This window comes from Phyllobates terribilis, unplaced genomic scaffold (genome assembly GCF_046119375.1).
Source record: "Phyllobates terribilis strain yellow unplaced genomic scaffold, ASM4611937v1 Scaffold_2__4_contigs__length_985480577, whole genome shotgun sequence".
In the NCBI taxonomy this organism is placed as follows: Eukaryota; Metazoa; Chordata; class Amphibia; order Anura; family Dendrobatidae; genus Phyllobates; species Phyllobates terribilis.
This window is the reverse complement of record NW_027362762.1, coordinates 638,738,736-638,754,775: the sequence shown is the minus strand read 5'-3', so window position 1 is coordinate 638,754,775 and position 16,040 is coordinate 638,738,736. Positions and strand designations below refer to the sequence as shown.

Here is a 16,040-nt window from a genome sequence, read left to right as displayed (position 1 = left end):
CAGAGGGAGACTTTATCCTCTTTCTCTCTGCTTACATTAACCCCTTTAACCTTGAAGGTTGTTTGCACGTTAATGACCAGGTCAATTTTTACAATTCTGACCACTGTCACTTTATGAGGTAATTACTCTGGAACGCTTCAACGGATCCCCCTGATTCTGAGAATGTTTTTTCATGACATATTTGACATAGTGTACTTCATGGTTATGGTAAAATGTATTTGATATGACTTGCATTTATTTGTGAAAAAATCTGAAATTTGGCGAAAATTGTGAAAATTTCGCAATTTTCAAACTTTGAATTTTCATGCCGTTAAATCAGAGAAATATGTCACACAAAAGAGTTAATAAATAACATTTCCCACATGTCTACTTTACATCAGCACAATTTTGGAACCAACATTTTTTTTGTTAGGAAGTTATAAGGGTTAGAAGTTGACCAGCGATTTCTCATTTTTCCAAAAAAAATTACAAAACCATTTTTTTAGGGACCACATCACATTTGAAGTGACTTTGACGGGCCTTTATGACAGAAAATACCCAAAAGTGACACCATTCTAAAAACTGCACCCCTCAAGGTGCTCAAAACCACATTCAAGAAGTTTATTAACCCTTCAGGTGCTTCACGGGAATTTTTGGAATGTGGAACAAAACAATGAACATTTAACTTTTTTTTTTCAAGAATGTTAATTTAGACCCAAACTTTTTTATTGTTGCAAGGGTATCAGGAAAAAATGAACCCCAAAATTTGTTGTGCAATTTCTCCTGAGCACGCCAATACCCCACATGTCAGGGAAAACCACTGTTTGGGCGCACGGCAGGTCTCAGAAGGGAAGGAGCGCCATTTGACTTTTTGAATGTAAAATTTGCTTGAATAATTAGTGGACACCATGTTGCCTTTGGGGAGCCCCTGATATGCCTAAACAGTGGAAACCCCCCACAAGTGACACCATTTTGGAAACTAGACCCCTTAGGGAACTTATCTAGATGTGTGGTGAGCACCTTGAACCCCGAGGTGCTTCACAGAAGTTTCTAACATTGAGCCATAAAAATAAAATTTTCACATTTTTCCCACAAAAATGTTTCAGCCCCCAATTTTGCATTTTCATAAGGGTAACAGGAGAAATTGCACCATATCATTTGTTGTGCAATTTCTCCTGAGTACGCCGATACCCCATATGTGGGGGAAAACCACTGTTTCGGCACATGGCAGAGTTCGGAAGGGAAGGAGCGCCATTTGACTTTTTGAATGTAAAATTTGCTTGAATAATTAGCGGACGCCATGTCGCGTTTTGGGAAGCCCCTGATGTGCCTAAACAGTGGAAACCCCCCACAAGTGATGCCATTTTGGAAACTAGACCCCTCAAAGAACTTATCTAGATGTGTGGTGAGCACCTTGAACCCCCAGGACCTTTACAAAAGTTTATAACATGGAGCCGTGAAAAAAAAACAACTTAACTTTTTCCACAAAAATGATCTTTTAGCCCCAATTTTTTATTTTCACAAAGGTAAGAGGAGAAATAGACGCCAAAAATTGTTGTACAATTTCTCCTGAGTATGCCAATACCCCATATGTGGGGAAAATACATTGTTTGGGTGCACGGCAGAGTTCAGAAGGGAAGGAGCACTGTGTGACTTTTTGAACACAAAATTGGCTGGAATCAGGAAAGGAGGCCATGTCGGGTTTGGAGAGCCCCTGATGTACCTAAACAGTGGAAACCCCCCACAAGTGACCCCATTTTGGAAACTACACCCCTCAAGGATTTTATCAAGGGGTATAGTGAACATTTTGAACCCAGGGGTACGAAACAGAATTTGATAAAATTAGGTCATCATATTGAATATGTTGTCATTTGTATTGAGCGCAAGTACTTGCTACTTGAGTTTGCATCGGGTACTCAGGTATACACCATGTATCGCGGGTGCTCGAGTGACATACTCGAGTCCCCGCCCTGTATGTTTCACGGTTGTTAGACACCCAAAAAAAAAACATGCGGTGATTGCTCATGTATGGCAGGCTGTATAACAGCTGTGAAACATGCGGGGCGGGGAATCGAGCATGTCACTCGAGCACCCACGATACTCGGTGTATACCCAAGCACTCGATGCAAACTCAAGTAGAGAGCACTTGTGCTCAACACTAGACGCCATATCGTCATCATTTTTTTTCTTTACGTTTGAAAAAATCCCAAACCCAACACAACTCTAAACCCAACCCTAATACAACCCTAACACAACCCTAATCCTAACCGTAACCCTAACACAACCCTAACCCTAATACAACCCTAACCGTAACACAACCCTAACAACCCTAATCCTAACACAATCCTAACCCTAACACAACTCTAACCCCAACACAACCCTAACACAACCCTAATCCTATCCTTAACAGAACCCTAATCCTAACCCTAACACAACCCCAACCCTATCCCGAGGGATACATTCACTATAATGAGGCAGCAGAGTTACTCTGGACTCCGTCTGACCTCTGTTTAGCGGTGTCCGTTTTTTCAGAGGTTCACAAAACTGTGGCCAACGGCACTTTTATGCACGCCATATAAAAACACGGACACCGTGGGATCACAGGCCAGACGGTGTCCACGGTGCCTCCATCTGTCTCATTGCAGGGAATCTTCCTCTGGGGTTTGAGTCTGAATCATGTATTTCAGAGATTTACGCAGAAACCCTAGTGTAAGCGCTCAGCGCAGAGGGCAGGATAAATGTGACCCGAGCCTTACTGCGATCTTTGGGAGGCAGAATGAACAAATCAGCAGCAGGTGAAGGATTGGTTTTATTTATTTTTTACTCTGTTCCTCATGTGGGGTAAGTGATTAGACAACTTTATTCTTCAGCTCGGTGCGATTACAGCGATACCAGATTCAGATGCTGCTGTCACGCACTAAAAAACCCTTTTTTAGTTTTTGACTTTTTTTTGCATCGTCATATTTTGAGAGCTATAATTTTTCTATATTTCAGTCAACAGAGTCATGTAAGGGCTTGTTTTTTGCTGGACAAGTTGACGATTTTATTGGCACCATTTTCGGGCATGTGACATTTTTTGATCGCTTCCTATTCCGATTTTTGGGAGCTAGAATAAATAAAAACCGACAACTCAGGAATTGTTTTTTTTTTTTTTTTTTATGCCGTTCCACGTGTGGTAAAATCGATAAGGAAGCTTTATTGTTCAGGTCAGTACGTTAACAGCGATACTACATTTCTATGTTTTTTTTAATGTTTCGGCGCTTTTACGCATTAAAAACTATTTTATAGGAAAAAAAATTTTTTGCATCCCTTTATTCTGAGAGCTATAACTTTTTTATTTTTCGGCCAATGGAGCTGTATGATGGTTTGTTTTTTGCTGGACAAGATGACGTTTTCAGCAGTACCATTTTTATTTACATTCATCTTTTTGATTGTGTTTTATTCCCCTTTTTGTTTGGCGGTATGATTTTGAAGCAAAAAACAGTGCTTTGTTTTTATTTATTTTTTTACAGTGTTCACTAAAGGGGTTAACTAAAGGGAAAGTTTTATAGGTCAGGTCGGTCGAATGCGGCAATACCAAATATGTGTACTTTTATTGTTGTTTTTTTTCATAATAATATTTATTTATGGATACAATATATAAATATATATTTATATATTTTTTATTTTAAAAAAATATTTTTACAACTTTTTTTTAACTTTTTTTTTTCACCTTTTTTACTTAGTCCCAGTATGGGACTTTCACTGTCTGCAGTCTGATCGATGTTTTAATGCATAGCAGTGCAGGATAATAATAATAACTTTTATTTATATAGCGCCAACATACTGTATTTCGCAGCACTTTACGATCACTGCTATACATTATAACCTGTCAGTGCTGGAGACACAAGTTAGTTTGACCATGCACTGCGCATGATCAAACTAACTTGCTGGTGCCTGGTGACCTGGATGTTGTCCTGACGACATCGAGTCACCATGGCAACGATCGGGACCCCGCACTGTGGGGTCTCCGATCCAAGAGCAGAGGGGTTTTTGTCCCTCTGCTCGCTCGCTAAATGCTGCAATTGCAGCGATCACAGCATTTAGGGGTTAAAGTGCCGGGAGCGGTGCAGGCACTTCTCCTGGCACTGAGTGCCGGGTGTCAACTGTCAGAATCAGTTGACACCCGGCGGCGATCGCGCCCGCACAGCATGTGTGCGGGCGTGATCGCCATGGCGTAATAATACGTACCTGGCCAATAAGGCCCAGGGCACAGGGACACATTATTACGCACAATGTCAGAAAGGGGTTAAAGAGAATCTAGAAAGGGGGTTCAAATCTTCCATTGCAAGCTTCTTTTTTATAAAAAACAAATTTGGGTCTCTGAGACGATATGTACAGTAGGTCTAAATAAAAGAAACAACCTTCAATGTTAAAACATTCCAAATACTTTTCATATATCCTTTTACTGTGGCTTCGGCTCTTTCCTGTTGTCCATATTGGGTTTTACTAGTTGCCCGGTGGCCCCCATTGACATCACCCAAGCCATTTTAAGGCCGACTCTGAAACCCATTTGTGGCTGAGTATTGAGTAAGCTAGTACTCAATTACTATGTGCTTCATTAGTTATCTCAGCTGGCTATAACTTCTGAAAACATCTGGTGTTTCTACAATCTGCTTCTACCTTCTGGCTTAGACCTGCTGATTAACCTTTCTTCTGCTATAGGCTATTGAACTAGTTTATGGAGCTTTACATGCTACTGACAGTGACATAAACTATCCTCTTGTTTGCTGGTTAACTGTTTGTCAGCTGTAAGCATAACAAGCTCTTCTCTGCAACTATTCACACTACAAACACTGCTGTTGGTCATGGACTGAATATGCATTTTCAGCTCCTCTGTTTCAAAGAATTTCTGTCTCATATATAAAAACCTAGTCTGTTCCCTATCTCTACCCAGGAGGGAATAAGCATAATTGCTCAATGGCATCTAGTTTCTGCTGTATAGTTTTTGAGGAACTGAATCTCAATTCACAACACTGTTTCATAGTGCTGCACTTCCTCTGATGCATCTACTCTTCTCAGGACCCTTACCACTGGGGCAAGAATCCCATAAGCAAAGGCCAAGAAGGCATCCCATACCTGCAAAATTGAGGCATCCACTTCCACTTCCTTGGTTGCATGTACTCTTCTCAGGACCCTTACTGCTGTGGGAAGAACCCCATATGCAAATTCCATGAAGGCATCCCATAACTGCAAAATTGTGGCATCCATACTGTTTTGGCGGAAAAAAAAGGTTCAACAGATCCGAGTAGAGGAACCCTGGAGGAAAGAGGGAAAATTAGAAAGGATTCATGCACTTAATGGGTTTAGGGGGAATCCATCAAGAGCCACAGAGTGATGGGCATGATCTGAGACTGAGTAGGGTAGATAGTCACATGAGGTTACTCTAGTTAGGACATGTCCTGATGCTAATGCTAGGTCTATACAGAATAGCATCTTATAGTCTGGTGGATAACAGCAGAACATACTGATGGAGGGATTAACAGAGCATCGTACATCTGTGGTGTTAGGCAGGGCCGTCGTCAGCACCCGGCGCACCCAGGCAAATGTCGGGGCCCTGAGCATGTGGGGGGGCCCACTCGCTGTTGGGCACCCCGCCGCGCTATGGGACCCGTGAGCGGAGGAGAGCGGTGTCGGCGCCCGCTCCCCCCGCTTGCTCAGAGCCCCGGCAGCCAGCGAAACAATACTTACCTCTCCCCGTGCCTCCGCAGCAGCTCCGGTCTTTCCACCGCGCTCTCTCCTGAGCCGTCACAGCGCAAAGCGGGAAGACGCCGGCGACGCTGGAGTCCGGAGCTGAGCAGCGCAGCAGGTGAGGAGTGAGGTGAGTATTTGATTTTTTTTTAATGTATGGAGGCATGGGGCATTATAAGGGAGGGGGGGGTGTGACATCCTGCATGGGGCAGTATAAGAGGGTGGTGACATCCTGCATGGGGCATTATAAGGGGGGGTGACACCCTGCATGGGGCATTATAAGGGTGGGTGACATAATGCATGGGGCATTATAAAGGGGGGGGTGACATCCTACATGATGCATTATAAGGGGGGGGTGACATACCGCATGGGGCATTATATGAGGGGAACAGCCTGCATGGGGCATTATAAGGGGGGACAGCCTGCGTGGCGCATTATGTGGGGGGAACAGCCTGCATAAGGCATTATGTGGGGGAACAGCCTGCATGGAGCATTATGTGGGGGCACAGCCTGCATGGAGTGTTATATGGGGGCCAGTATTCTGTAGGGAACGTTATATGGGGGCCAGTATCCTGTATGGAGCATTATATGGGGGCCAGTATCCTGTATGGAGCATTTTATGGGGGCCAGTATTCTGTATGCAGCGATTCGCCGGTTTCTGAGCTTGTGGAATTTACAATAGATATCTGTCATGTAATGTAAGAAGTGAAATCTTTGGCATTGTACTATATATATATTTCTCTGCGGTATCTGTGCATCATGAATCGTGGTATGTGTTAAAGAGGCCCACTGAGACTCCTTTAGCCCAGGGCCCACAAAAACCTAGAGCCGGCCCTGGTCTTAGGCTCACCACCATAGTTTTCCACACCGAAGGGTAGAGCACAGTACTGTAATGCACATGTGCTGGGAGAGGCCAAAGAGTACTGATGACCCGGAAGTAATGCCAGTGCATGAATATTACAGTACTCTGTTCTGCCCTCAGCAGGGCAGAACGAAGTTCACCTGTGCAGGAGTGAGATTGGATGCCCTGTGTGGGTGACGTAGGATGCATCATCCACATGAAGCAGGGCAGGAGGACGGCGATTGCAGGGATAGAGAACCAAGACCAACAACATCCATCGGACCATGCCGTAAGAGCGGGTGTTGTAAAAGCAATTTTTTGAATCTGCATGCAGAGGGAGGGCATTAAAGGTGTTGGTCTTAGTTCATATTGGGAAAACCTCGTGAAAGGTTACTTTTAATCTTGACCAAATTCCCTACTCCATTTGCTAACATTCAGCCCCAAGCCCCAAGTTTGCAAAAATACTTCCACTCTGCTTCACTGTTGCACGTAGACATTCATTATTATACCGTTCTTTAACCTTTTGGTGAAAAAACTGCCAAAAAATTACAGCCAAATATTTATGTTTTTGACTCATCAGTCCATAGCACCTGCTGCCATTTTTCTGCACCCAGTTGCAATGTTTTCATGTATATTTCAGTACTTTCTTGTAAAAATGAGCGTATCTGATGAGATTCATGTCTGCCAAATTGTGCAGATTTTACCGGGAAATTCGATTAGCAGCATCTTGGGTCTGGTCCCTTAATATGCTCTGGGGTCTGGAGAGATCACAGAGTGTATTAAAAATAAGATGTAGAAAAAAAAACGTGATAGTCTCTGGTCACCCTCGCTACTCATTGTCCCCTGCATGTTCATCGGCGCCTTTTATCACTGCTGCGTGCTGAAACCTTTTCATGCTAGGTCGCTACTTCTATCACAACTTCATGATGTGACTTAGAGTGCCCGTCAATAAGGATGCGGCGCACGCACCTTGTGAAGTCATGATGTTGTGACCTTAAAACAAGCATGTGCACAGACATCGCAGAATTGGTTGTGGCTATAAGTCCCGGCTTAATGCGAAGAAGCATGAGGTTTCGGCGCGTGGTTAAATGAGACACCAAAGACCATATGGAGGACAGCAAGCTGCTGAGGTGACCGGAGAGGTGAGCGGTGAGGTAAGTATTACTTTTTTTTTTAGTTTTTTAACTTTTTGCCAGCTTTCTATGGCTCAGCAAAATGGCCTTCAAATGAGTGCCATTTTTGCTAAATTTGCACAGAATGAATTACAAAAAATCCATATTCTGGAGATTATGGATGTTTGTAAAATTTGAGTAGAATTTGAATAAAATATATTTGATTAGAGTAAATTTGCTCAGCATTTGTTTGACCTTATTTCCATTTGAAGGAAATTCTTCCATGAAGACCATTTCTAGACAGACTTCTTCAAACAGTAGCTTTGGTGTAGCTGGTTTCTACACATTTTGGACAACAGTTGTCTCTCTGACATAGGAGGGCAGCGTCTCAAAACCAAAGGTTTTAGATAATGGTCGATAAAGTTACAGACATTTTCACACAGCCCTCCTATGCCAGAGACAATAGGACGACCGGGTGGTGGGGGGATTTGTGGTATCCTTGTGCACCTTTGGTAAAAGGTAGAAGGTCGCCACCCTAGGATATTTGGGCAGCAGTCCATCCAGAATTTTCTTGGGAATAATACCCGACTCAAAGGCATTTTGCAAAATCACCTCCAATTTATGGGTAAAGGTCACAATGGGATTATGAGAGAGTACCCGATAGGTATCCCTATTCCTCAATTGGCAAAAGGCTTCTCTCTCGTATTTCTCAGTCGGCCACATCACCACATTCCCATCCTCGTCTGCCGGTTTAATGACCACATCATCCAGTAATTGAAGTTCTCCCAGAGCTTTTCTTTGTGGAGCTGTAAGATTGTCCCCACAGATACCGCCAGGCATATCATTCAAATCCTCTATTATCATTCAAATCCTGCTAAATATTTCTACCCTGTGGACAGATAGACAAGGAGGAAAAGGTAAGTGACCTTGGTATAACCTACTGAGGAACTGTACCTACCACTTCAGGTTGTTGTTCCCTGAGTAATTCTTCCAATGCTGCCAAGGCTTGCTTCTCCATCACACTATTCAGGCCAGAGCTCGGGTCAGGATGATTATGTAGCTTCTTCAATATTAATTTACGGCAAAATAAATGTACGTCTTTCATGACTAAAAAAATCAAAGCTATTAGGCGGTACAAAATTTAAGCCCAATTTAAGCAGCTCACATTGTGTCTCTGAAAGTGGATGGAGTGATAGCTTAATTACCTCGAGATTCTTATTTTTAGCCTTTGCTTCATACTCAGGGGGAGAATTTTGTTTCTTTTTGTTGATAGAGAGACCCTTGTAGGTGTTTGTGGGTCGCACGTTTCTAATTCTTCTATCATTCTCTGCGGTTTTCTCTATGCAGATTATGCAGGAGGGACTATGAGCTACACACCACCATTATGTGTATGAGATATATCAAATTATTAATCTATTTTGTGTAATCGAGTTGTGATGAATATGTTTCTTGCACAGTAATACCCTGGTAATACTTCTGTTTTAGCATCTCCATGTTATTGTGTTTGTCATGTTTTATTGTATACATACGTAATAAAGTTTATTAGATGTTATACTGGCTTTATCACTCCTAGTTTCTTATGTAGGTTATATGTATTTCTATGCAGCTGTCACGCTCGGGTCAGGAGAACCGCCGGCCATTCCGAGTATTGCGATGCGATCCTCGTCCATGTGTAACGGCTGTCTGACTGCGCCCTTAAAGCTATTTCTTTTGTAGGCAGATGCACCATCGCTGGAGTATACAACACTCACTGCAAAGTTTCATTTTGTGGATCTGGCTGGTTCTGAGCGTTTGAAAAGAACTGGGGCAACTGGAGAGAGAGCCAGGGAAGGAATCTCCATCAATTGTGGACTGGTAAGTTTATGCACTTAGTGTGACCGGTTTTGTCTAACAAGCTTCATACTTTATGTGCCCGTCGGGGCTCCTTTTGAAACAGAGTTTTATTTTTTGCTTTTTTTTGTAAGTTAAAGTCATTCCTGGGGTAAAATGTTACATTCTGGCTAAACCAACTATTTGTTAGTTTCAGTACTCTTTAAAGCAGCTGGTTTACAGCTATTTCCCTTGTACTGTAGATAGGGAGAACATTGTAAATTAGTGGCAGGGTGAGTCTCAAGATCATGAATACACTGGACTCCCAATTTCACTGATCTTGCAGGTCTCTGCAGCTAATAAGCTGGTAAATTACCCAGAGTATAATACAATGCTTTTCCCAAGAACACAACATATTGGGGCCATAAGCATGTCTGACACTATTGCTCACATATCTACTAATCTGATTTCAAACTACAAAAAAGGCAATCAGTTTTCCAAATTCCTATGATTAAGGGCACACTCAGTGCCAGAAACGCGTCAGCTTCTTTTAAAACTGTTTTTAAGAAATTGAAATAAAGTTTACACATTTTTTACTATATGGTTGTGCTGGAATCTACTCCCCCTCCTTCTTCCTCCATTCCAGTTTCCAAATGTTGTCCTTGAAAATCTGCATTCAGAGGCTTTAACCTGCCTTGTTACCCATGGTCTGTAATGTAGGTCTTTAACCCCTTCTCCCCGGGTGGTTATCTGTTTTTCCGTTTTCGTTTTTTCCTCTCCTTTTTCCAAGAGCCATAACTTTTTTATTTTTCCAGATAAATAGCCATATGAGGGTTGTTTTGGCGGGAAGAGTTGTGCTATTGAATGACACCATTCATTCTGTCACACAGCGTACTGGAAAACAGGAAAAAAATTCCAAGTGCAACGGAATTGCAAACAAAAATGCAATTCCATAATGTTTTTTTATTATTTAACATGTTCAATATATGGTAAAACTGACCTGACAAATATGATTCCCCAGGTCATTTCGAGTACGTAGATACCAAACATGTCCAGTTTTTTTTTAACTGGTGAAAAAAATACAGAAATTTTTCAAAAAACATTTTTTGCTTTTGTCACGATTTTCAGAGACCCGTAACCTACTCATTTTTCAGGATCTGAGGCTGTGTGGGGGCTTATTTTTTGCACCCTGAGCTGACATTTTACTGAGACCATTTTGGGGTACATGCGAGGTTTTGATCGCCTTTTATATTATTTTATTGCAATGTTGCGGCAATCAAAAATATATAGTATGATAGTAGTCAATTAAGGGGCCGAATACTTTTCCAAGTGTTTGATCCTTCCCAACTACTGTATATCTGAAGGCATTATAAGCGGTCATTTTACAATAACACGACAACAGTGTACTGGGTTATAATACTGTACATTTCAATCATTTATACATCATATATGATCTGTTATCACATATTGTTGAACCACTGTTGAGGTGAGCAGCACAGACAGAAACGACTGCACCGAGGCTTAGGAATATTGATCTACACTAATAATGTACAAAAAGACTGGAAATATTAGCCATGTAAACAATAAAGAAATATGCCTTTATACCAGACTAGAAATGTAATACTAAAGACTAGCCTAGGTTCACACAAGTTTTTGTAGGACCAGAAAAACAGAACTGCTGCAAAAAAAGGATCCGGAGAAAAAGCTTGACTCAGGGTAGGTTCACACAAGCGTATAAAAAAATCATTCATCCAGAAAAGTGGGACAATTTTTTTCTCACTTATCATTCGTGTGCAGTCTGTGTGCAATCAGTTTTTGTTATAACTGCAGCTATTAATCATTTTACAAGACCCTTTTCTGTGTTATAAATTGGATGCTATACTCTGTATGGCATCCAATATTTTTCATTCATCCATAGACTTGCATAGGTGAGTCTCATCCAACACACTGAAGAAACTAGTGCATGCTGCGATTTTTTTCACACGCAGATTTGGGCAGTGAAAAAAATCTCTCATCTATACTGCCCCATTGAATAACATTGGTCCAAGTGCTGTCTGTTTTTCTCACGGACAGCAAATTAAATTTTGTAGGAAGAAAAGAGTCTTGCTTTTATTTTCCCTGTAGAATACAGGTACATAGAGATACATCTATACATAGCAGTATATTTTTATGTACCAGTTTGATCTGCCTGCGATGTCAGAGCCTGCATTGCAGCTCAAGTATACCAAATTCTCTTAAGCTGATTAGTGCAGGCTGTGGCTCATCAGTTTAGCTGCTGACTGCAATGGTAATGTTATGGGGGTTCAATTTCCGGAGAGACCAGATCACAAGAAGAGAATTGTTTACTTAAATACTGTAAGTGCAGAGCTGCTGGCCTCACCCCTGGAAGAGGAGCTACGGAGCGATGAAGAAGAGTGAGAGTGAGAGGAAGTCGGGACAAAAGCCTTGACTTGGCAGGACTGAGCCCTCAAATCATAACCTATATACAAACAGTACAGACCAAAAGTTTGGACACACCTTCTCATTTAAAGATTTTTCTGTATTTTCATGACTATGAAAATTGTACATTCACACTGAAGGCATCAAAACTTTTTGTTAAGTATATAATTCCACTTCTTATATTCTATGTTCTTCAAAGTAGCCACCTTTTGCTTTGATGACTGCTTTGCACACTCTTGGCATTCTCTTGATGAGCTACAAGAGGTAGTCACCGGAAATGGTCTTCCAACAATCTTGAAGGTGTTCCCAGGGATGCTTAGCACTTGTTGGCCCTTTTGCCTTCACTTTGCGGTCCAGCTCACCCCAAACCATCTCAATTGGGTTCAGGTCTGGTGACTGTGGAGGCCAGGTCATCTGGCATAGCACCCCATCACTCTCCTTCTTGGTCAAATAGCCCATAGACAGCCTGGAGGTGTGTTTGGGGTCATTGTCCTTTTGAAAAATAAATGATGGTCCAACTAAACGCAAACTGGATGTAATAGCATGCCGCTGCCAGATGCTGTGGTAGCCATGCTGGTTCAGTATGCCTTCAATTTTGAATAAATCCCCAACAGTGTCACCAGCAAAGCACCCCCACACCATCACACCTCCTCCTCCATGCTTCACGTTGGGAACCAGGCATGTAGAGTCCATCCGTTCACCTTTTCTGCGTCGCACAAAGACATGGTGGTTGGAACCAAAGATCTCAAATTTGGACTCATCAGACCAAAGCACAGATTTCCACTGGTCTAATGTCCATTCCGTGTGTTCTTTAGCCCAAACAAGTCTCTTCTGCTTGTTGCCTGTCCTTAGCAGTGGTTTCCTAGCAGCTATTTTACCATGAAGGCCTGCTGCACAAAGTCTCCTCTTAACAGTTGTTGAAGAGATGTGTCTGCTGCTAGAACTCTGTGTGGCATTGACCTGGTCTCTAATCTGAGCTGCTGTTAACCTGCAATTTCTGAGGCTGGTGACTCGGATAAACTTATCCTCAGAATCAGAGGTGACTCTTGGTCTTCCTTTCCTGGGGTGGGCCTCATATTAGCCAGTTTCTTTGTAGCGCTTGATGGTTTTTGCAACTGCACTTGGGGACACTTTCACTGACTGACCTTCATTTCTTAAAGTAATGATGGCCACTCGTTTTTCTTTACTTAGCTGCTTTTTTCTTGCCATAATACAAATTCTAACAGTCTATTCAGTAGGACTATCAGCTGTGTATCCACCTGACTTCTTCACAACACAACTGATGGTCCCAACCCCATTTATAAGGCAAGAAATCCCACTTATTAAACCTGACAGGGCACACCTGTGAAGTGAAAACCATTTCCGGTTACTACCTCTTGAAGCTCATCAAGAGAATGCCAAGAGTGTGCAAAGCAGTCATCAAAGCAAAAGGTGGCTACTTTGAAGAACCTAGAATATAAGACATATTTTTAGTTGTTTCACACTTTTTTGTTAAGTATATAATTCCACATGTGTTAATTCATAGTTTTGATGCCTTCAGTGTGAATGTACAATTTTCATAGTCATGAAAATACAGAAAAATCTTTAAATGAGAAGGTGTGCCCAAACTTTTGGTCTGTACTGTATACAGTACATAACAAGCTTCTCATACACAGGCCATATATCTCACACTACTCACACCCTGAATACATATATTTTAAGTGGTAGAGATCAACAATCTTCGGCAGCTTCCAATGTAAGGTATAATTAATAACCTGCCCTCAAACACATACATAAGTTGTGTACCCAATAATGACCAAGCACTGTAAGTTTACTTCACCGTTATAACTTTATGGTGCAGGGTTAAAGCTCTTATTCCTGCAATCTAACAGTAGCAGGTCTGAACCTGTGGAGACAGTTGAGACAGTTTATTACCACTTCAGTCTTCTTCTTTGCCAGCTACATTTTACATAGTAAGTTTCTTGCAATGAGTGTATGGATGTGATGCTAACAATTTTTATATGTGTGAGTTACTTTAACAAAGATTGCACTGTGGCTCTGTCTTTTAACAGCTTGCGCTGGGGAATGTTATCAGTGCCTTGGGAGACCAGAGTAAGAAAGTGCTTCATATTCCCTACAGAGATTCCAAACTGACCCGATTACTCCAGGACTCACTGGGTGGTAACAGGTAATCAAAGTTCTTTCTTAGCACTTAAATACAATATCTTGCATGCAGAGTGCATAGGACATACAGTAGAACAAATAAGTTATCAGCTATATTTTGCATCTGAAACACAATTTTGAAATCCATTATGCTTCCCTACCTTGAAACTACTTTCTATGTTGTCTATGTCTATGCTTTACCCACAGGCTTGAACATTGCTTACAGAAAGAAGCAGCATAAAAGTTGCAAAAGTATATATGTTTGTGTTATCCATATTGCTGCATATAATAGGACTAACCTGCAGGCAGCATGAAATACTGAGAGGCTGGCTCCCTTATTATAGGGAACAGTGCTTTACTTTAAAGAACCTGACAGCAGATCCATGCTACTTTCTATACGATTTCAGCCATATATATTTGACTGTCAAATGTTTCAAGTAAAAGCTTACTTTAAAAGCCACCGGGGACCAAACCACATGGTAGACTAGTCAGAAAGGCGGGTCTCTGGCGGCCTTTCCATGCCCTCTGCCAATGACTCACAGTCCCAGGTCTCTCCATATACTTTCACACAGGGAGAGACTAGTTACTCTAGCCGAGCATGTGGAGTTAAGGCGCTGGGGACCCGCCTTTACGACAAGTCTCCTATGTGGCTCAGTCCCCGGCAGCTTTTAAAATATGTTTTTTCTCCAAAACGCCTTAGTGTCAAATGTGCATTAATGAAATCATACAGCCATTGTCTGATACAGTATATGCTGCCTGATCCATGGGCAGCATGTTTCAGCTCTCAGGTTTCCTCTACAATGCTGCATTTGTTTTGTTTTTTTCAGAGAAATAATAAATTATACCTTTTCTAATATTAGGACTAGTGATGAGCGAGCATGCTTGTTACTCGAGATTTACGAGCATGCTTGGGTGTTTTCCAAGTATCTCCAGCGTGCTCGGGTGTTGTGTTTGAGTCACGCCGTGCACATGATTTGCAACTGTTTAACAGCTTTAATACATGTGAGGAATGCATGTTTATTAGGCATTCCTCACATGTATTAAAGCTGTCAAACAGTCACAAATCATGTGCACGGAGTGACTAAAACATAACACCCGAGCACGCTGAAGAAACTGGGCGAGCACCCAAGCATGCTCGCCAAAAGGGTTAACAGAACATACTCGCTCATCACTAATTAGGACGTGAATTAACGTCCTTGGAAAGGGTCCGCTTGTGTGGAGGGGGCTCTGGAGCTGGGCTCTCTTGATACCTGGCTTTTGCCAGATATATTTTATAGGCAGCATCAGTCTCTAAGAGCCACGAGCTCTAGACTTCTTCTGTTCGCTGCTGTTAACCATTTAAATGCCGCTGTCAATCTCTGACAGCTGCATTTATATGGAAGAGTGCCGATGCTTGTGTGCACCAGCTCTCACTGGCTTAACGCAATCTTGGGGACCAATGGTACTATTGCAGCTGAGGTCTGCTGACAAGTTGAAGATCCCAATCGCTGTCATCTCGGTCACCTCCTCTGAAACTGAGCACCATAGGAGACCGAGAGTTTCACTATATAATACAGTAAAATTTAAGTATATAGTGCAAGCGACCAAACAATCGCAGGACTTTTAAAAATAAAAAAAGATAAAAAAATCTTCAAAAAATTAAAAAAGAGTAAAAAATTCAGATCACCCTTCCTCCATTAAAAAGAAAGAAAACATGTTTGGTATCACCACATTTGTAAAAGTCCAATGTTTAAAAAAATATAACAGTAATTAAGCCGATAAATAATTTCCGTAAAGAGAAAAAAATCAAAACTTCAGAATTGCGTTTCTGTCTTTGTCACTACCTAATAAAATGTAATAATAAGCAATCAATATTATACACAAGCTGGGGAGCAGAAAAGCGTAACGGGATCTTACCCAGTATAAATTATACAAATTAATAAAGTTTGTCCTAATCTGGTGAAGTTGTGTAAGAGTAAAAGAGTATTAAGAGTAAAGGAGAAAATTTG

At 41.7% G+C, this 16,040-nt stretch overlaps 1 protein-coding gene across 3 annotated transcripts in view; it reads left to right on the top strand.

Annotated features, from left to right (window-relative positions):
• Window positions 1-16,040, top strand: part of KIF21B (kinesin family member 21B) — a 456,179-nt gene that overhangs the window by 117,114 nt on the left and 323,025 nt on the right. For all 3 annotated transcript variants that reach the window (XM_073666619.1, XM_073666617.1, XM_073666618.1), the window contains exons 6-7: window positions 9,379-9,516; window positions 13,962-14,077. In XM_073666619.1, coding sequence (XP_073522720.1) covers window positions 9,379-9,516; window positions 13,962-14,077 — 254 coding nt within the window. The remainder of the gene's footprint in view (window positions 1-9,378; window positions 9,517-13,961; window positions 14,078-16,040) is intronic.